This window comes from Schistocerca nitens, chromosome 1 (assembly GCF_023898315.1).
Source record: "Schistocerca nitens isolate TAMUIC-IGC-003100 chromosome 1, iqSchNite1.1, whole genome shotgun sequence".
NCBI classification, from domain to species: Eukaryota; Metazoa; Arthropoda; class Insecta; order Orthoptera; family Acrididae; genus Schistocerca; species Schistocerca nitens.
Window position 1 is genome coordinate 1,269,461,616 of NC_064614.1, and position 21,672 is coordinate 1,269,483,287.

General features: G+C 43.7%; 1 protein-coding gene across 1 annotated transcript in view; it reads left to right on the plus strand.

Annotated features, from left to right (window-relative positions):
• The first annotated feature begins 3,982 nt into the window (after positions 1–3,982).
• LOC126239920 (39S ribosomal protein L19, mitochondrial) overlaps positions 3,983–21,672 on the plus strand; it is an 81,960-nt gene continuing 64,270 nt past the window's right edge. The window contains exons 1-2 of the mRNA XM_049947895.1: positions 3,983–4,137; positions 18,070–18,324. Coding sequence (XP_049803852.1) covers positions 4,074–4,137; positions 18,070–18,324 — 319 coding nt within the window. The 5' untranslated portion in view covers positions 3,983–4,073. The remainder of the gene's footprint in view (positions 4,138–18,069; positions 18,325–21,672) is intronic.

Below are 21,672 nucleotides of genomic sequence, written 5' to 3' on the forward strand. Positions count from 1 at the left end.
CATTGAAGAGTGTTGGAACCCTTGCTGTTCATGTTATATATTAATCACACTATTAATAGTAACATCAGGCTTTTTGCAGGTTATGCAGTTATCTATAATGAAGAGCTATATGAAACAAGCAACATAACTATTCAGTCAGATCTTGATAAGATTTCAAAATGATGCAAAGACTGGCACCTTGTTCTCTATGTTCATAAATGTAAAATTTTGTTCTTCACAAAACGAAGAAACGTATATCCTGTGACAGTAATATCAATGAGTCGCTGTTGGAAACAGCCAACTCATACAAATACCTGGGTGTAACACTTTGTGGGATATGAAGTGCAATGATCACATAGGCTCAGTTGTGGGTAAGGTGGGTGTGTTTATTTATTTATTTTTTTTGCAGCAGAATGTACGTATTTCGAAATACAGCCACCAGGGAGCAGTGATGGAAGGCATGTGGCGTCACGAAGTACAACCGACTTGAACTGTAGCTGACTGTCTATGGGGTACACACAGGGGTTTTTCTCTTTAGGTTAGGCGACTCTCCATCCAATCCAGAGAACGGTAGCTGTAGTAAACGAAGAAGTATCAGTGTAAGATGGAAACAAATTCCTTACACTGGTGAGAGTATTAAAATCCTAATGGTAAACTGCCAAACCATTCACAACAAAGTACCAGAGTTTGAAGAGTTAATGAAAGCAGTTAAGCTCAAGTAATGCTAGATATGGAAAGTTGTTTGAAACCTGAGATTGATAGCAGTCATATTTTTGGGCAAAATTTAAGTGTATGTCAAATGGATAGCCAATGGGAAATTGAGGTGGTGTATTTGTCGCAGGAGACAAGAGACTCAAATCTGTTGAGGTGGAAATGGAAGTTGCATGTGAAATTGTTTGGCCAAGACTCAGTATCTGGTATGGGCATAAAATGATAATTGGATCCTTCTGTCACCCACCAGACTAACTTTCTGATGTGAACGATAACTTTAGACAAAACCTCAGTTCACTTGAACTTAAGGTCTGCAGTCATACTGTAATTATTGGTGGACGCTTTAATTATCCAACATTTCATTGGGAAAATCACAGTTTTTTTATTAGAGGGTGTGATAAGGCATCCTATGAAACATTACTAAATGCTTTCTCTGAAAACTAACTAGAACAGATAGTTAAGAACCCCACTCATGATGGAAATAAATCGATCTAATCTCAAGTAATAGACTTGACCTTTTTGAGGATGCCCACATTGAGACTGACCAAGACGAGATTGTGGCAACAATAATTACCATAGTACAAAGGAACCTAAAACAAGCAGAAAAATAGGTATGTTCAGTAAACTAGATGAATCTAGATCAGTAATGTCTTATCTTGATGAGGAACTTGATACTTTCAGCACAGAGTAGGAACATGTAGGGGAACTATGGCTCAGTTTAAAAGAGTAGTTGACCAACACTGGACAGACATGTACCCAGTAGGGCAGTCCACAATGGGAAGGAACCTCTATAGTATACAGTCACAGTAAAGAAACGTATAAAGAAACAGAGACTACTGCATTATAGGCGTAAAACGAAGTGTAGGGATACAGATAGAGAAATACTGAATGAAACGCATTTGGCTGTCAAGTGAGAAATATATAATGCTTTCAGTGACTACTGTAGCAGAAAATTGTCAAACGATGTTTCACAGAACATGAAGAAATTCTGGTCGTATGTGGAGGCTGTTAGTGGCACCAGAGTTAGTGAGACAGGAACTGAAATTGAGAGTAGTAATGCCAAAGCTGAAATGCTTGACTCTGTTTCCAAATGTTCCTCTACTAAGGAAAACCCAGGAGAATTGTCCCAATTTAATCATTTGATCCTCAAATCACTGAAAAGAATAATGAAACAAGTATTTGTGTCAATGGTGTTGAGAAACTCCTGAAATCGTTAAAACTGAACAACCTCCAGAGCCCAATGAAATCCCTGTCACATTCTATACTGAATTTGCGGCTCAGTTAGCCCCTCTTTCAACTATTATCTATCGTAGATCCCTCACACAAAAAACCATGACCAGTTCTTGAAGAAAAGAGAACGTCACACCTGTCTACAAAAAAAGATAGTAGAAACGATCTACCAAACTAATGTTCAATATCTTTGACATCGATTTGTTGTAGAGTCTTAGAGCACATCCTGAGCTCAAACATAATGAGGTATATTGAAAAGAATGACTCCCTCAATACCAACCTGCATGTATTCCGCAAACATCGATTTGTGATACCCAACGTTCACTTTTCTCACATGACATACCGAAAACTTTGGATCAAGCCAATTGGGTCGATGCAGAATTTTTTGATTTCCAAAAAGCATCTGATTCAGTACCACACCCACACTTATTATCAAAAGTTAGATCATATGTGGTATCAAGTGAAATTTGTGACTGGATTTAGGACTTTTTGTTAGGCAAGAAGCAGCATGTTATCTTGGATGGAGAATCATCGACAGATGTAGAAGTAACTTCGTATATGCCCCATTGAAGAGTGTTGGAACCCTTGCTGTTCATGTTATATATTAATCACACTATTAATAGTAACATCAGGCTTTTTGCAGGTTATGCAGTTATCTATAATGAAGAGCTATATGAAAGAAGCTACATAACTATTCAGTCAGATCTTGATAAGATTTCAAAATGATTCAAAGACTGGCACCTTGTTCTCTATGTTCATAAATGTAAAATTTTGTTCTTCACAAAACGAAGAAACGTATATCCTGTGACAGTAATATCAATGAGTCGCTGTTGGAAACAGCCAACTCATACAAATACCTGGGTGTAACACTTCGTGTATGCCCCATTGAAGAGTGTTGGAACCCTTGCTGTTCATGTTATATATTAATCACACTATTAATAGTAACATCAGGCTTTTTGCAGGTTATGCAGTTATCTATAATGAAGAGCTATATGAAACAAGCAACATAACTATTCAGTCAGATCTTGATAAGATTTCAAAATGATGCAAAGACTGGCACCTTGTTCTCTATGTTCATAAATGTAAAATTTTGTTCTTCACAAAACGAAGAAACGTATATCCTGTGACAGTAATATCAATGAGTCGCTGTTGGAAACAGCCAACTCATACAAATACCTGGGTGTAACACTTTGTGGGATATGAAGTGCAATGATCACATAGGCTCAGTTGTGGGTAAGGTGGGTGTGTTTATTTATTTATTTTTTGGTTTATTGGTGCAATATGGGAAGTGCAATCACTCTACAAAGCAGATTGCCTACGAATCACTCATGCGACCTGTTCTAGAATATTGCTCAAGTGTGTGGGATCCATACCAAATAGACCTAACAGAGGATACTGAACATATACAGAGAAAGGCAGCACAAATGGCCACAGGTTTGTTTAATCTGTGAGAGAGTTTCACAGAGGTACTGAAGGAACTGAACTTGCAGACTCTTGAAGACAGGTGTAAGCAATTCCGATGAAATCTGTAAACAAAGTTTCCAGAACCGGCTTTAAATAAGGACTCTGGAAATATACTACAATCTTCTATGTATAGCTCACATAGAGATCGTGAAAATAAGATTAGAATAATTACTGCACCACACAGGCATCCAAACAATAATTCTTCCTACACTCCAAACGAGAGCGGAATGGGATAAAACCGTAATAATTGGTTCATTGGGACAAACCCTCCGCCATGAACGTCACCGTCATTTGCAGAGTATAGATTTAGATGTAGATATAGATGTAGAACTTCTTGTAGTATGACAAAAGATGCGGCACTTGAGTCACGCAATTGAACACTGGGTGTTTGTACGTGCAACTGCCATTAGCAGTGGCGTCCTATAGTCGCGAGTGTGAAACAGGCTGAAACCTCCGTGAAAATGCCACGGCATTCGTAACAAGGAGATTTACAGCTTTGTATGGTCTTTCGTTTGAAAGTTAAGTCATATCTTCCCTAATAGAGAGCACTGGCATCGAAGATTGCACCAGTGACCTCAATATTAAGCTTGAAGGTATACCTCCATGATATTAAGCTACTTGGTTTGAACTCATTGTAATCTTTGACGTAGTATGTAAACAATTCGGTGTGGTAGGTACTAGGTAGCGTCATGAGGATGGCGTGTAGATTGAGTTCGAGATATGCTAAACACTTATTCCAGCCACGCTGTTGTGGTAAATATCTATCAGTAGATGTATGCCTGTGTGGTATTAACCCGTTAGTGTTTTCTACGGAAGAATGTTATGATATTGACAGGTTTTTGTTGTGTCGTGGAAAATACAGATCAAAAATTTATTTGTGCATGAAAGACACACACACACACACACACAATTTTTTTTACACCTAATAGTAAATGTTGTGACATGGAGCGTAAGTGATTGATTTCAAATATCTTGCAGTTCGGTGTGGTACGTCATGGGACAAGATGAGGGAGAAATACGCAGTACTACTAACTGTGAGAGTGGATAACTGGTAGCACTACGGTGGTTAAGGAAGTGGAAATATTTGCGCCTTCCATAAATCATAATTGCATTACATCGTTAACTGTGTCGCTGTGTTTGTTTTCATCCCGGACCCCAACATTAGTGTACATATTTTTTTTAAATTCTGCTAGCAAATGTATTAAAATAAAATATTGACAATTTTGAAATGCCACCGCTAAGGAAGTTTTCATAATTTGAGCGTGGTTTTACCATCCTTCTTGCAGAGAAATGAGTTACTCACGTCATGCTGATAATTAACATTTGCTATATCTCAACCAGATTCTCACCTCATGGTACGCTACAGCTCAGGTTGTGGTGACAGACTGGTCTGCAGTATATCCCGAATTCTAGGTTATGTTGAAGGATGTAGTATGGTTGTGAGATGATGAAGTGGTATCAAACACTTCAGTAATGTCTCTGCACCTCTATCTTCTTATAGATCATGTTGCTTTAAACTTATGTGGTAGGAATTACGCTTTCATTTGTATTTATAGGGTATTTTGTAGTTGATTTCAGTGTTACAAAACACCATCCTAATGCCCCTTTATCAAACATGATAATAATGAGGATACTGTGTTATCAACATTATACATTACATAGAGAGTACAATCAGTGCATGTACCCCCTATACTGCATAAGTGCCAAAAATAGTTGCTTATGGTGTGAATGGCAGTAGCCTGTCAACAAACTTATTGTTGTTTGGAGTCAGTTGTCACTTTCCACACCATGCAGACATCATGTCTGAATCACGTTGCAACTAGATTTAACTACTGGATGATAAATGACAGCATCAGATGTAAGAGAGAAATGCTCAGGTTGTCTCCTAAATGGTTGATACAGATCAAGAACAGTAATGGCCTATAACACTTCTGTAGCAGGGTAGACTGAAGCAGAGCTTGGAGCCAAAAACGATGTGCCAGGAATCGGGCATTGGTCACCGACAGCAGTCGCCTGTGCTTGATCAGCGTCCCACAGCTGTAGCAAGACATTTTTGTGACACTGTTCAGGATGTAATTGTCTTGGTCCGGCCTTTGATAATGCTCCTCCAGCTTAACCGACTTCTGTGCCGTCAAGCTGCTGCTGATTGTGCCGGCTGCCCCAGACATAGCCTCTGCTCCAGACCATTCGGAGTAACGCAATCACAGCCTGTACTGTGCAGACAACAGCAAGCAGCATAACTTAAACCCCTCCCTGACCAGCCGTCATGGTTGAACAGTTGGGCAGCAATATGGTGTGCAGCCCATGTTATTTGATGTGCAGCCCATGTTGTTCAGCTGTGTCGACGATTCTACAATATCTACAGCACCAGGCTGCAAACCTCTATTTGCTGCCTGAACGTGCAGGCACTATACTGCCTTCTTGGGATTACAACAAAGGAGGGCCCCCCCTCCCCGGTGAGGTATCAACCATGGTTACTATTTAAGGAATGGAGACTCTCTCTAATTTTTGTCTGACTTTTGAAATAGGTATATTTGTGTTTGTTTTTCCTGTATTTAAATGTTGCGGCATTTAACCTGTGTAACTACAATGACCTGTAGTCGCCAAATCATGTATCCGCCATGACACTCTCTAATTGCTGTCAATTATTTGTTACTAAAATAGAGTATGTTATGGCAACTATTGTGTCCTCATGATCACTTTGACCTCCTGCATTTTTTCCCTGTCCGCTTTGACCTTCTCCTGAGGAGGGCATTCCACCTCATGGGGAAGTCATGCTGCTCATACAGGATGATGTTCATAGTCAGTTCATCTCCCTGACTATCTGGCTTCAGGCTGTTGCAGTCCGCATTTTCCTTCCTCACTTGACTTTTTCCCTTTGTACCATTGACATCCCTCTGTCATTCTATGTCACCAGGACAGACTTCCTCCAGCTTATTAGGCAGCTACCTCATCCCTTTCTGCAGCTCGGTGACTTTAATACGTACCATCCCCTTTAGGGTTCTCCCAGAACCTGTCCGAGAGGTGCCCTCTTGGCTGGTGTTCTCCATCAACTTAACCTCTTCTGCTTAACACAGGAGCACCTATGTTCCTTCCAGACTCCTCACACACCTGTTCCCATTTGGACCTAGCCTTCTCCACTGCCTAGCTTGCCCATCGTCTACAGTGGTCCATTCTCTCTTACACATACTTGAGCGACCATTTCCTGTGTGCTATCTGTTGGCCGACTCCTACCCCACTTATGTGCCCACACAAATGGCAGCTTACTAAGGCCGAATTGATGCTTTACTTCTTCCTGGCAACCTTCGATGAACAAGATTTCCCCACTTGTGATGACCAGGTGGAATATCTCATAATCGTTATCCTTACTGCCACAGAATATTGCATTCCTTGCACTTCCTTTTTACTGCTCCGTGTCCCAGTCCCTCGGTGGGCCAAGGCGTGCCACAACAATGCAGTTCGCACGTGGAGTCGTGTTCTTTGGGATAGCAGAAACGCTAGCTGGATTTCATTTACCAGTTCTTTTAACAGTTCCAGTGCCTCTTCCATCATGTGGACCTACCTCTGACGGCTCTCTAGGACCAAGGTCCATTCACCAATTTCCAGCCTGATGGTACCAGACATGTCACAGTGGACCCTATTGCCATCTCCAACACCTTGGGCCGCCATTTTGCACAGATTTCGAGCTCCTCTCACTATCACCATGCCTTGGAAATGAGCAGAGGAGACTTGAGCCAATACCTTCTTCTTCTCAGAATAGAGAGTGTGTTACACTGCCGCCTTTACTTTCAGGGAGCTAGATCGTGCTCTCGTTTCATCCCGATCCCCCTCCCCAGGGCCAGACAATGTTCACATTCAGATGTTGCAGCAGCTTTTCTTGCAGGCAAGCACTTTCTCCTTCATACGTACAACCGCATCTGGGCAGAGATCACGTTTCCCATACGCTGACATGAAGCCACTGTCATACCCATACCTAAGCCTGCTAATGACAAACTCTTTCCTTCTAGCTGCCGCACTATTTCTCTCGCCAGCTGTGTTTGCAGGGTGATGAGATGTATGATTCATTCCTGGCTGGCTTCGTGGCTTAAGTTTTGCAATTTACTAACCACTGCACAGTGTGGATTTCGAGCACGCTGTTCCAGAGTTGACCATCTTGTCACTTTGTCCACCCATGTCATGAATGGTTTTCTGCAGAAATCCCAGACTGGCCGTGTTTTTCGATATGGAGAAAGCCTACGACACCTGCTGGAGGACTGGTATCCTCCGTACTCTCTACACGTGGGGTTTCTGTGGCAGCATGCCCCGTTTCCTTCAGGAATTTTTAAAAGACAGAGTTTTCAAGGTACTTGTGGGTTCTGCCTTGTCAGACACATTTATCCAGGAAAACGGTGTTCCTCAGGGTTCCTTCCTGAGCGTCGTTCTCTTTGTTATCACCATTAACTCTATAATGGCCTGTCTCCCACCAGGTGTCTCCATCTCCCTTTCCGTTGACAATTTTGCCATACATTGCAGTTCTCCATGTACTTGTCTCATTGAGCGGCATCTTCAGCAATGTCTCTACCATCTTTTCTCGTGGAGCTTTCGTTTTCCACTGACAAAACTGTTTGTATGAAAATCTGGCAGCACAATTGGTTTCTTCCATCGTCTTTACGACTTGGATCTGTTGCTCTTCCATTTATTGAAACTACGAAATTCGTGGTGCTCATGCTCGATAGAAAACCTTCTCGGTCCTCCGAGGTCTCTTACCTGGCAGCCCGCTGTATGCGGTCCCTCATCGTACTGTGTGTCCTCAGTGATACTTCTTGTGGAGCAGATTGAACCACCCTCCTCCATTTCTACCGGTCCCTTGTCCATTCGAAACTAGACTATTGATGTTTCGTTTACACTGCACGTCCGCCCCTCCTGCACCGTCTTAATACTATTCACCATAGTGGCATCTGTTTGGCCACTGGTATGTTTTACATAAGCCCAGTTAAGAGTCTGTATGCAGAAGCTGCCTAACTACTGCTATCCTACTGACATGACTTTCTCTTCACCAGGTATGCATGCCCTTTGTCTGCAATTTCCCAATGCCAATTTCTCAGTGGTGTGAACCCTTCACCACCTTGGCTTCGTTTGGCAGCCCGTGTTCGCCTTGGCCTTCATTCTCTTCTTAATGACACTACTCCAGCCTTGCTCTATTGCCTTCAGTTTCACAACCTTCGCATGGAACTTCGCAGTAGTACCTTTGTGTACATTGATGACTCTTGGACTGACTGGTGTTGGGTGTGCCTTGATCATTGGCACTGACATTTTTCGATATCGGCTTCCAGAACACTGCTCAAAATTTACAGCAGAACTCTCACCGCTTTGTACTCATTGCCCTCAACCTTCGACGGTCCATCATATCCTGACGGAATGCCCCTTTTTAATCACTTACATTCTCATTTGTGTTTGCTGTCTTAAGTTATCGGCTTTGTTAGCAAATGATGCATGGGCTGTCAACCGCATTTTACTTTTTATCCATTGTAGCAGTATTGCAAAGAACATTTAATCTTTAGTTCAGGACCTCCGTTTCTCTATGGTCTATTTTATAGACCTTTCTCTATGTTACTATTTTTAGCTGTCTTCTCTTCTGTCGATTGGGATTAAAGGATGAAATAAGCAAATAGCTTTGTGATCAGCAACAGTAGACTGTGCACAATCCTGATCAACTATTGCTGTATCCTCTGCCTAATTCATGGTGTTCCAAAATTATCTTTACAACTGTGATCGTGTCTGTTTTAGAAACTGGGACAGAAAGGTGTGGTTTGCAGCTTCATAATGTTCACACTCTTCTAAAGTTATTGTAGCTGTTCAACAGAGTTCAAGGTGTGCGAGGTTGGTAGCATGCAAGATATCTAAGCAAAATTTGAGTTGCTTGCAGCCGAGTGGTCTAAGGCGCTGCAGTCATGGACTGTGCGGCTGGTCCCAGTGGAGGTGAGGTTCGAGTCCTCCCTCGGGCATGGGTGGCTGTGTGTGTGTGTGTGGGGGGGGGGGGGGGAGAGAGAGAGAGAGAGAGAGAGAGAGAGAGAGAGAGAGCGCGCGCGCTCACTGTTCCTGCAGGTCCCGCATTGAGGTCTGGTTGATGGTGTTATGTCTAGAGACCTTGGGACCAGAAAAAGGATTCTCCTCCGCCAGTCCACTGACCTGGAAATGTGTCGTCCAATGTTGTCCTAATGATTGACGCCCAGTAAGCAGGGGCACCATCTTGCTACTACATGCTATTAGATTGCAGTTCTGCAACCTGTGAGAATGCAAACTGTTCCACCATGTCCAGATTAACAGCTGAGGTTATTGACACCTCCGCTAAGAAAACAGGCTCCCCATACGTTCATGAAGCAGAGCACGTCACACATTTATTTTTGGACCATCACTCACAGTTTCTCTGCTAATGGTTGTTCAGACCTCCAGATTCTCACATTGTATCAGCTTATCTTTCTGGACACATGTAAGCAAGCTTTGTGGGCCAACATCACCTGTTTCAGACAGTCTGGGTTATCATTGATGCAACTGATTCTCAACTGCTATATCATCAGGTTGAAGTGCATGCAGCAGCTGCACCTTGTAGGCATCATGCTTCAGTCTCCTGTGTAGTAGTCTGTGTACTGTGGTTGGTGTAACTGCAAGTGTCGAGACATTTGATGGACTGATTTGGTAGGGCTGAATGCCTGTTGCAACTGCCACATTTTGATCACAAATACTCAGATGCTAGGACTCATCCTCTTCATGACCCTTCTAGACCCCTTTGACATTTTGCACCCCAGTTTTATGGTAGAATATGATGGTGGTGTGCTTCTGTAACTTGGTCTCTATCAACCGTTCCACACACTGGGATTCCATATGATACAAGCGATGAAACACAAAAACAGGGCACCTTCATTGTGCTACTAAAAGTGTTTAATAACAAGGTCTTTGATATGGCAAGTGTAGATAATTTGTGTATGCCCATTCATTGTAACTGAACTTAGCAATGAGCATGCCAGCATAGGATTCTGAACAAAATTTGGGGCTCATATCATATTTGCGCATTCACAGGTAGTCTTGTCATTTCTTCTTCTTTTGTGGGGTTTTAGCATATAGAGCTGTATGCATGATGGCATCCTTATGGAGAATGCTTATAATGAAAAATGATTTAGGTACAACCTGTAAATTTCTCCCATTTCTCTGTGAGTAATAGTCCATAAATGTGTGCTGTGGAAGCTCTGTGCAAAGACTGCAGTCCCCCACCTCGTCTTAGACCAATGATGTCATCAAGATGGTGGCTACTCCTATTTAAAGTGTGCCCCCACGTACTCCAACATGCTCTCTGCTAACACAATCCAACCCCTTGCGGGTCCGGGTGTTAGAATGGGCCCGAGGTATTCCTGCCTGTCGTATGAGGCGACTAAAAGGAGTTTCACATGTTTTGGTCTTTATGTGATGGTCCCCTGTAGGATTTGACCTCCATTCTTCAAAATTTTCCTGAAGAGCAAGCCAATTAGGGAAGGGTGCCTTACAAGGTGCATCGTGCATTGAGATCTTTAGCCCACTTTCTCGTCGTTGCGTTGCAGTCCTGCCCACTCTCCATCTCTTGGCCAAGGACACCTCCCTGAGTACGTTTACTACGATGCACTATGCAGTGCCGATTTTTGTGTCGATGATGACCATGGACTTCTTTGCGCCTGATAACCAGCACGGTAGCCAGTCTGTTGTGGTGGGGCCACCATGTACCCTGTTGGTTGTAGCCCCCTGACCACACAGGGATCACTATGCTGATGTCTGCACTGTTAACTCCCCACGTATGCCAAGGGGTAGATGCCCATCCCCCTGGGGCATTGGGACTCCCGGGTGGCACCCGTGGGGAGGGGCCCTGGTCGGAGTGGGTTGCATCAGGGCGGATGACACGTGATGAAGTGCAGTTCATCATCTCTTGCTGGTGTTGAAACACCAGCAGTCTCTAAGGGATCACAAGCTCAATTCAACGCACAGAAGTACGACCCCAAATCGTTCCCCTCCCTGGCCACACCATGGGAGGAACGTCAGGCTAAGAATGGTAGTGGATCTTATTTGCCCCAGGACCTCGTATATTCAAGAGCTGATAGGGAATATTTCATGATGATGAAGCCACAGTTTTTTTGTTGAACATTTAGAGGACAAGTTCGGGGAGGTGGAGGCCTTGTCCAAAATGAGATCTGGGTCAGTCTTGATCAAAACAGCATCCTCTGCCCAGTCAAGGGAGTTACTTGCTTGTGACAAGCTGGGGGATGTTTCTGTAACCATCACGCCCCATAAGAGCTTAAATATGGTCCAGGGTATCATATTTCACAGAGACCTTCTTTTGCAGTCCGACGATGAGCTGCACGCCAGTTTAGAGCGGCAATGTGTACATTTTATCTGGCGTGTCCACCGGGGTCTGTAGGATAATCTGGTTGCCACCGGTGCCTTCATCTTGGCCTTTAAGGGTGATACATTGCCTGAGAAGGTAAAGGTGATGGTCTACCGGTGTGATGTAAAGCCATATATCCCTCCCCCGATGCGGTGCTTTAAGTGCTGGAATATCGGCCATATGTCTTCCCGCTGTACTTCCAGCGTCACATGCCGAGATTGCGGACGCGCATCGCATCCCAATACCCCATGTACCCCGTCTTCCATCTGTGTCAACTGTGGAGAGCACCATTTGTCTTGCTTGCCTGACTGCAGGATTCTCCAGAAAGAAAGGAAAATCATGGAGTACAAGACCCTGGACAGACTGACCTACACTGAGGCTAAGAGAAAATTTGAATGCCTGCATCCTATGCATATGACATCATCTTACGCTGCCGCGACAACAGTTCTGACACCGTCAGGGGCATTTCCCTCCCTGTTGCTCCTGCACCGCCTACTTCGGGAGCAACACCCCCCCAACCATCGGGGACATCCATCCCCACAGGATTCTCCAGAAAGAAAGGAAAATCATGGAGTACAAGACCCTGGACAGACTGACCTACACTGAGGCTAAGAGAAAATTTGAATGCCTGCATCCTATGCATATGACTTCATCTTACGCTGCCGCTACAACAGTTCTGACACCGTCAGCTCCGCCAACCCAGGTCTCCTCTCAGAGCCGGAAGACTACACCTACCCCCTTGATGGCGGGGGGGCATTTCCCTCCCTGTTGCTCCTGCCGGAGAAGCATAAGTCTTCTTTGACTTCTCTCACTAGGAAGGGGTCCCTTGGGTCACTCCCTTCCCAGGTTTCTTCTAGTGGGAAAGACGACACCCGCCAGTGGCTGAAGAGCCCAAAAGCAGCTGGTCATATGGCTTCACGCTCATCCTGTCCCGGAGACTGAGCCAGTGAAGTCCTCCTAGTCAGGGAAACCCAAGGAGCAGTGAGAGAAATCCAAAAAGAAAACCCCTGGCACTCACACCACCGCTACCTACAAGTTCTGCGGCTGAGGATGAGGTGGAGATTTTGGCACCCACTGAGGACGTAGATCTCGCCAGACTCTCAGACACAATGGATATAGACTGCTCAGGCAATAAATTGGTGGCAGCAGGTGACTCTGAGGCGTAAACTGCCTCATTGAATGTTCCATGCCTTCCCAGTCTCAAGATTTCATCCTCCAGTGGAATTGTGGCGGTTTTTTCCACCGCCCAGCAGCTGAGCTACGGCAGCTGTTAAGCTTTACACCTGCTATCTGCATTGCCCTCCAGGAAACCTGGTTCCCAGCAATGCGGACCCCTGCCCTCTGTGGCTATAAGGGATATTACAGGAACCATAGCGACTGTAATCGAGTGTCAGGTGGAGTTTGCGTTTATGTCCTAAACTCGGTCTGTAGTGAACATGTGCCCCTTCAAACCCCTCTTGGAACTGTGGCTGTCAGAATAAGGACGATGTAGGAAATAACTGTCTGCAACGTATGTCTTCCTCCAGATGGTGCAGTACCCCTGAATGTATTAGCTGCACTGATTGGTACCATGCTTACTGGCCGAGGCAGAGATGTTGAAACTTTACTGACGCAATTTGAGCTCGGCCTCTAAATACTGGGGCCGCCACACATTTCAGTGTGGCTCATGGTAGTTACCCAGCCACTGATTTATCAATTTGCAGCCCAGGACTTCTCCCATGTATCCACTAGAGAGCACATAATGACCTGTGTGATAGTGACCAATTCCCTATCTTCCTGTCACTGCCCCAGAATCAGGCCCATGGACACCTTCCCAGATGGGCTTTGAACAAGGCAGACTGGGGAACTTTCACCTCTGCTGTCACCGCTGAATCTCCCCCACATGGTAACATCGATGTGATGGTTGAGCAGGTGAGTAGCACAATTGTTTCTGCGGCAGAAAACGCGATTCCTCACTCTTTAGGGTGCCCAAGGCGTAAGGCAGTCCCTTGGTGGTCGCCGGAAGTTGCTGAAGCAATTAAGGAGTGTCGGCGAGCTCTACAGTGACATAAGCGGCGCCCTTCCCTGCAGCACCTCATAGCTTTCAAATGGCTCCGTGCCCGTGTTCACTACCTTATCAAACAACAGAAAAATGAGTGTTGGAGAGATACATCTCCACCATTGGGTGCCACATGTCACCTTCCCAAGTCTGGGCAAAGATCAAACATCTTTTTGGGTACCAGGACCCAACAGCTGTCCCTGGTCTTACCATAAATGGCGAGTTGTGTACCGGCACAAGCACGATTGCTGAGCCCTTTGCTTGAGCCTCTGCATTGGAGAATTATTCCACAGCCTTTCGCACGCTCAAACAGCGGCTGGAAGGGAATGTCCTCTACACGCTACAGTGAATGCTATAACACCCCATTTACAGAATGGGAGCTCCTCAGTGCCCCTGCACGTTGCCCCGACACAGCTCCTGGGCCTGATCGCATCCACAGACAAATGATTCAACATCTCGCATCTGACTACAAGCAACATCTTCTTGTCCTTTTCAACCGGATCTGGTGCGATGGCGTCTTTCCCTCGCAATGGCGGGAGAGCACCATCATTTCGGTGCTCAAACCCAGTAAAAATCTGCTTGACATGGATATCTATCAGCCCATCAGCCTCACCAACGTTCTTTGTAAGCTGCTGGAACGTATGGTATGTCGGTCCTGGAGTCACGTGGCTTGCTGGCCCCATGTCAGGGTGGCTTCCGCCAGGATCGCTCTACCACTGATAATCTTGTGTCCATCGAGTCTACCATCCGAACAGCGTTTTCCAGATGGCAACACCTGATTGCTGTCTTGTTTGACGTGCGTAAAGCATACGACATGACCTGGCGACGTCATATCCTTGCCACATTGTATCAGTGGGGTCTCCAGGGACCACTCCCGATTTTTATCCAAAACTTCCTGTCGCTCCGTACTTTCTGTGTCCAAGTTGGTGACTCCCGTAGTTCCATCCATATCTGGGAGAATGGAGTCCCGCAGGGATCTGTATTGAGTGTCTCTCTATTTTTAGTGGTCATTAATGGTCTAGCAGCGGCTGTCGGGCCCTCCATCTCACCTCTGTATGCAGATGACTTCTGCATTTCATACTGCTACTCCAGTACTGTTGTTGCTGAGCGGCGCCTCCAGGGAGCCATCTACAAGGCGCAGTCATGGGCTCTAACCCACGGCTTCCAGTTTTCAGCCACAAAGTCATGTGTCTTCTCTCGGCGTCGTACTGTTCATCCGGAACCCACACTTTATCTTAATGACGATCCACTCACTGTAGTGGAGACATATCATTCCTAGGACTGGTTTTTGTCGCTCGATTGACTTGGCTCCCTCATCTTTGTTAGCTTAAGCAGAAGTGCTGGCAGCACCTCAATGCCCTCTGTTGCTTGATCAACACCAACTGGGGTGCAGACCGCTGTACGCTGCAGCACTTCTACAGAGCCCTTGTCCAATCCCGAATTGACTATGGGAGTGTGGGTTATGGCTCGGTAGCACCTTCAGCGTTGCATTTACTCGACCCTGTGCACCACTGTGGGGTTCGATTAGCGTCAGGAGCTTTTAGGACGAGTCCGGTGACCAGCATACTGGTGGAGGCTTGTGTCCCTCCACTGCAGATCAGACGTGTGCAACTGCTCACCAGTTACGCTGCACACATTCATAGTTCCCCTGAGCATCCAAATTACCGTCTCCTTTTCCTGCCCGCGGCAGTCCATCTTCCACATCGGCGGCCCAGATCATGGCTAACGATTGCAGTTCGCATGCGGTCCCTTATCTCCAAACTGGAGTCCTTCCCTTTACCACCTCTACTTGCGGTCTGTTCACATATGCCTCCATGGTGTACGCCTCGGCCGCAGCTTCGTCTGGACGTTTTGAATGGCCCTAAGGACTTCGTTAAACCCGCCGCTCTCCGCTGTCACGTGCTCTCGATTCTTGACATGTTCTGGGGCTCTGAAGTGGTTTACACCAACAGCTCAATGGGTCATAGTCACGTAGGCTTCGCATATGTTCATGGAGGACATGTTGAGCAGCACTCCTTTCCAGTTGGCTGCAGTATTTTCTCTGCAGAGCTGACGGCCATATCGTGTACTCTTGAGTACATCCGCTCATGCCCTGACGAGTCATTTCTCCTGTGTACTGACTCATTAAGCACCCTAGGAGCTTTCGACCAGTGCTACCCTCGCCACCCTCTGGTAGCGTCCATTCAGGAGTCCATCTATGCCCTGGAATAGTCCCGCCACTCCGTGGTGTTTGTGTGGACCCCAGGACATGTCGGAATCCCCAGCAATGAACTTGCCGACAGGCTGGCGAAACAGGCGATGCGGAAACTGCTTCTTGAGATAGGCATCTCCAAAGCTGACCTGCGTACTTTCTTACACTGCAGAGTTTTCCAGCTTTGGGAGACGGAATGGCATAACAGCACGCACAACAAACTGTGTGTCATTAAGGAGACTATGAATGTGAGGAAGTCTTCCATGCAGGCCTCTCGCAGAGAATCAGTTGTCGTCCTCTGCCAGCTCCGCATTGGCCATATGTGGCTAACGCATGGTTACCTACTCCATCGTGAGGACCCACCTCAGTGTTACTGTGGCTCCCAAATGACAGTCGTCCACCTCTTGCTGGACTGCCCACTTTTAGCCTCTCTACAGCAGACTTTTAACTTTCCCAGCACCCTGCCTTCATTGTTGGGCGACAATGCCTCCACAGCAGCTTTAGTTTTACGTTTTATCCGTGAGAGTGGGTTTTATACTTCTCTGTAGGTTTTAGCGCATGTCCTTTGTCCCTCTGTGTCCTCCACCCTAGTGCTTTTAGGGTGGAGGTTTTAATGTGTTGCAGAGTGGCTGGCTTTCCCTTTTTATTCTCGTGGTTGGCCAGCCACTGAAATCTGCTTTCATGTTCTACTCCCTTCTCTTTCTAGCGTCTCTCTCTTGTTTTCTTGTCCTCTTTTGTTCCCTTTAGTATTCGTTGCCTTCCCTTCGTTCTTGTGGCTTTTCCTTTCTTTCCGTTTTGTGTTATATGTTTCGTCCGTTTTATTCTCACCCTTGTGGCATTATTTTATTAGGAACAAGGGACCGATGACCTAGTAGTTTGGTCGCTTCTCTTTCTTTAAACCAACTAACCAACCAACCAACACAATCCATTTCAAAGACACTGTGGCAGAATGGCGTCACAACAGGGAACACAGTTACATCACGGCTCAAAGCTGTCTCATCCAATGAAAGCATCGACTGTTAAAAGATAAAGGTGTAGGTTTGATTCCGTGTGGAAATGAAGTCCGTGGTTCTTGACAGAGCATAGGGGAACAACATGGGAGACCCGCACCGCCGTACTACGCAAGGTCCTAATGGTGGTGGTTTGCTGTTGCCTTCCTCTGACCATAATGGGGATGAATGATGATGATGAAGACGACACAACAACACACAGTCATCTCGGGGCAGGTGAAAATCCCTGACCCTGCTGGGAATCGAACCTGGAACTCCGAATTCCGAGCTCGGGAAGCGAGAATGTTACCGCGAGACCACAAGCTGCGGATTTGATTCCGTGTACCAGACATTTTTAATCTGTCTGAAAGTTTCAGGCTGTAGCATGATAAGTACAGTAACTGGATATGGTTTATGTAAGCGTGGTTAATTTCTGTTGATTCTGATTTTTGAGTATTTTTAGCCATTATTTGCTACTTTGGATAAAATCTTTGTCTGCACCATAGTATATATTGATATAAATGCTTGGGAAAGATACGAGTGATGGGACGATGATAGACCTCTAATTTCTGCTGCTTTATCACTGTCAGTGATCCACCATCTGATTCATGTTAACTCACCAGTTATCTCGCTTGTGTGTTTTTAAAGCTGCTGTGGAAATTCTACATGACAATTAAAATAAAATAAAATAAAACACTAGTGGGACAAATGTACCCAGTAGAATAGAATAATATATACTGCACAACAAGCCCATGCAAATTTTGACACGGACTGCCACATACTGCATTCAGATTTGTTTAATGTAATGATACACACATTCTGAGAGCCAGGTTGCCAAGTTGTTTGTTTGTTTGTTTGTTTGTGTGTTTGTGTGTGTGTGTGTGTGTGTGTGTGTGTGTGTGTGTGTGTGTGTGTGTGTCACATTTTGGAGTGACACTATTTTGTTGCATTATGATGTTTCACTTTTTACCAGATATATAAAACAGTTACTAGTAAATATAATACTACTGTGTTCTGTGTTTCTCTTAATTTTTATTTATATTTATATTGGAGCATATGACTCATGAAGACTATGGGACAGTCACAGGTGTTCAACAGCAACAAAAGCGGTCTGGAGTAACAGTGATTCAGGATGTCTTGAAATCAGAAAAACCTGTCACAACAGGCAGGGAGTCGTTAGAAGGTCGCTCTGGGGAAGGTGTGGACTATAGATTGATATACCCAGAATTTCTGCCAGATCCTGATATGAAGAAAAGAAATCAAATTCGTGAAAAGCTGGAAAGAATGGACATGCTAAGCCGTAGAAATAATATTGACATACCTGAATTTTATGTTGGTAAGTTTAAGATGAACAGTTTCATGCTTTTTTTTTTTTTTTAATAATTTATCTGGAGAAATCAGTGAAGTCCATTTACTCGTATTCTTCATTGGTTCTGCAACAAAAATTATATTTTTAACTCAATTTATGGTATTTTATTTGCCCTAAGACTCTTAGAACTGCCATTATGCTGTTCATAAAACATATTGACACTGTATCAGTAAATAACATATAATAATTATTTTCAGTGGTGGCGTAGAAGCTGAGATGTTTAAATTATACTAGAGTTATTGGATTAGGGACATCTCTTGTATCAGCAGTATCAGGAAACAATAGATTGCTACTCACTGTAAAGATGACATGTTGAGTTGCAGACAGGCTCAACAAAAAGACAGTTGCACATTAGATTTGGCCAGTGCCAACAAACTTACTTCAGATTTTTAGAGGATGTCCTAATAAATGTTCCTAAGTAAATAGAGTATATATATATATATATATTTTTCAGATGTTCTGTTAAAACTGACTGCAAGGAAGAAAATGCTGTGCTTTGCTCTGTTGTGGAAATTTCAGCCATTAGAAAAATTGTTTCTCCCAAAAATGCTTCTATTGGCATAAGGTATTATATGATTATATGTATAGAAAAAAACAGTTGAAGAAGTTTTCTGTGTCATGTGTACAAATGTTTGATGCCTGAACTGTTAGTCACATGGCACTTGTCCAGTCTGTGGTCCAATGTAGCTCACACTTGTCCCAGTGTGCCCACATAAGTATCTGTCACAGATGCTCTGATTCGTCTGCCTTTACAAAAACATCCTGCTTCCTTCAACTTCTGTAGCTACCCATTAATATGTTGTCAGGTAGGTGGAACCTTATTAAACGTGGTCCTTAATTCCTGATGTAGTGGGTTGTGAACTTGCTCTTGCATAATTACATCACGGAAACCACCTTTTTCAAACACAGGTCATTTTTTGTTTCCATTTCTGATAGAAAATTGGCAAAATGAATACATGGGCAAAGACAGGTTTGTCAGCTAGTCTTTACGTATGAGACTGTGAGAATGTGGATGTCAAAGAACAACTCCTAGGCCCTTGAACCACAGTGGACCAGATTTGGCACATGAACTCCTTGTCCCAAGAGGACCAACGTGTGTGTGTGTGTGTGTGTGTGTGTGTGTGTGTATTATCAATCTAGTCTACAGGGCAGCCTACATGTGAGGCCTCTTATCTGCAATCAGATAGGCAACCAACAAGTTCTCGTTCTTGCGCAGACAACAGTGTGTCATCTTTGAGGCGACGACCATCAGTACATCACAGCAAACGATTACACCCGGGCTCTTGGCACAGGTTTGCACCACTGACTTCACCCTGTGCAGAAATGTCCTGAGGACTGGAATGAAGTCATGTACAGATGCAATCAACTGCAGCCGCATGCAGAGCATTTGACTCTGGAGTCATTCCATGTCAAATCAACACATTTTAAATAAAAACTTTACCTCACCCTCTTAGATTTTGCTGAAAGTTGGTATACTTATAGTGGGTGCTGAAACTAAGAAAAATACCAAATTTCAATTTTTTACCTCAAACCATTCCTGAAATATGGTCATGTAAACTTTTTGAAAACTGACCAAAAATGTGTGAACGGACTTTTTTTAAATTGCCGTAGGAGCTGCCCTAATTGAGCTAGAGAACTGGGAAAGGTGTCAGTTTGCAGCATTTTTCATGCTCTTTCCAGTCATAGACAAAAAAACATAGCTTCTAATTAACAACCTTTTTCAAAATAGTAATTAATATTTTGATTTAATTTTTTTACAAAAAGTACATAATTGAAAATTTTCAAAATATTTCCATAAATGCTTCATTCTGTTGTAAATCACATGGCAAAATATAAATGTGGGATGATGATGGGGTTCATTGTTAAAAAAAATTATTCCGGACTCTTGTTTTTCACTAACGGCCCTAGTTTGACCAAACTGACCTTTAAGGTAGTACGTCAGTAGAGGACCGTATACATAGGGCTTGATGTCTGTACAATAATTCAGAGACTGGAGCCATTGTTGAGACGATGTAGTCTGCATTATTACCTTCTAAGGCTTTGTATGGCTACAGTATTATTGTGCACTGTGGTTTTAGTGCAAATCAATTGTTACCTCTGTGTTGACCAGTCTGTATCTATTATATTTAATAGTTCATTTTCAAGTAAATCTATACATTGAAGGACAGTTTATAAGTGGTTTTTGTATAAATATGGAACCAAGTAAAAAGTGCAGTGCTGTAAGAGTGCAGTGTTGTAATCCATTGAAGAAGTCAAATAATTTTATTAGAGACAGAAAAAAAATGAGAAATGTCACAACATGGATGCCCAAATTATTTCCTCAAATATCAAGTGGTGCCAAGATTTGTGATAAATGTAGGAAAGATGTAACCAAATTGAAAAATACGCCAGAGCCCATCAGTGATGAAAGTGTTGAAGAAGAATCTTCTGGATCAGAGATAATTATCCGAGACCAAGACCCTGACTTCACTCCAACTTCAGTAGCTGGTAAAACATTTAACACAACACTTCAAAAACTAGGTGAGCCCCAATTGACCAAAGAAAACAAACATCTAGGCATTACGCCAAATCAAAAGTGAAGAAAATCTCATCAATGACACGTAAACTTTTTGTTGCTCCTGAAACTTCTTCGTCAAATACTAATGAATCCGTTCTTGAAGATCTTAAAAGAAACTTTAAAAATTCTATAAGTAGAGCAAAAAAACTAATGATTCTCACAAGTTTCCCTGAAAAGTGGAGTGTCAGGAAAATAATCAGGGAATTTAATACCCCTAATTACATTGTTCGGCAGTCCAAAAAAAATTTGAAAGAGAAAGGATTCATGGAAGGTCCAAACCCAAAACCAGGGAAGTGTTTACCAACAGAAACTGTCAAAACTGTACATTCATTTTATGAAAATGATGAAGTTAGCAGGGCAATGCCAGGTATTAAAGATTGTGTGACAATTACAGAAACAAGTGGAAATAAAACAAAAATATCAAAAAGACTTATTTTGTGTAACCTTAAAGAAGCTTACAAGCATTTTAAAGACAAGTTTCCTAACATAAAAATAGGTTTCTCTAAATTTGCTGAGTTGAGACCAAAACATTGTGTATTAGCTGGCCGGAGTGGCGCACACGCTGTCTGTGTCTGCACAACTCACCAAAACATAAAATTAATGATAGAAAATGCCAAACTAAATACAGCAACAAACAGCAGCTTAAACAATTATAAGCAGTCCATTGCAAAAATGCTTTGCAACCCATCATCAGTTGATTGCAACATGGGGAAACTGTGAATACTGCCCAGGAGAAACTGTCATACGTAAAATTTTAA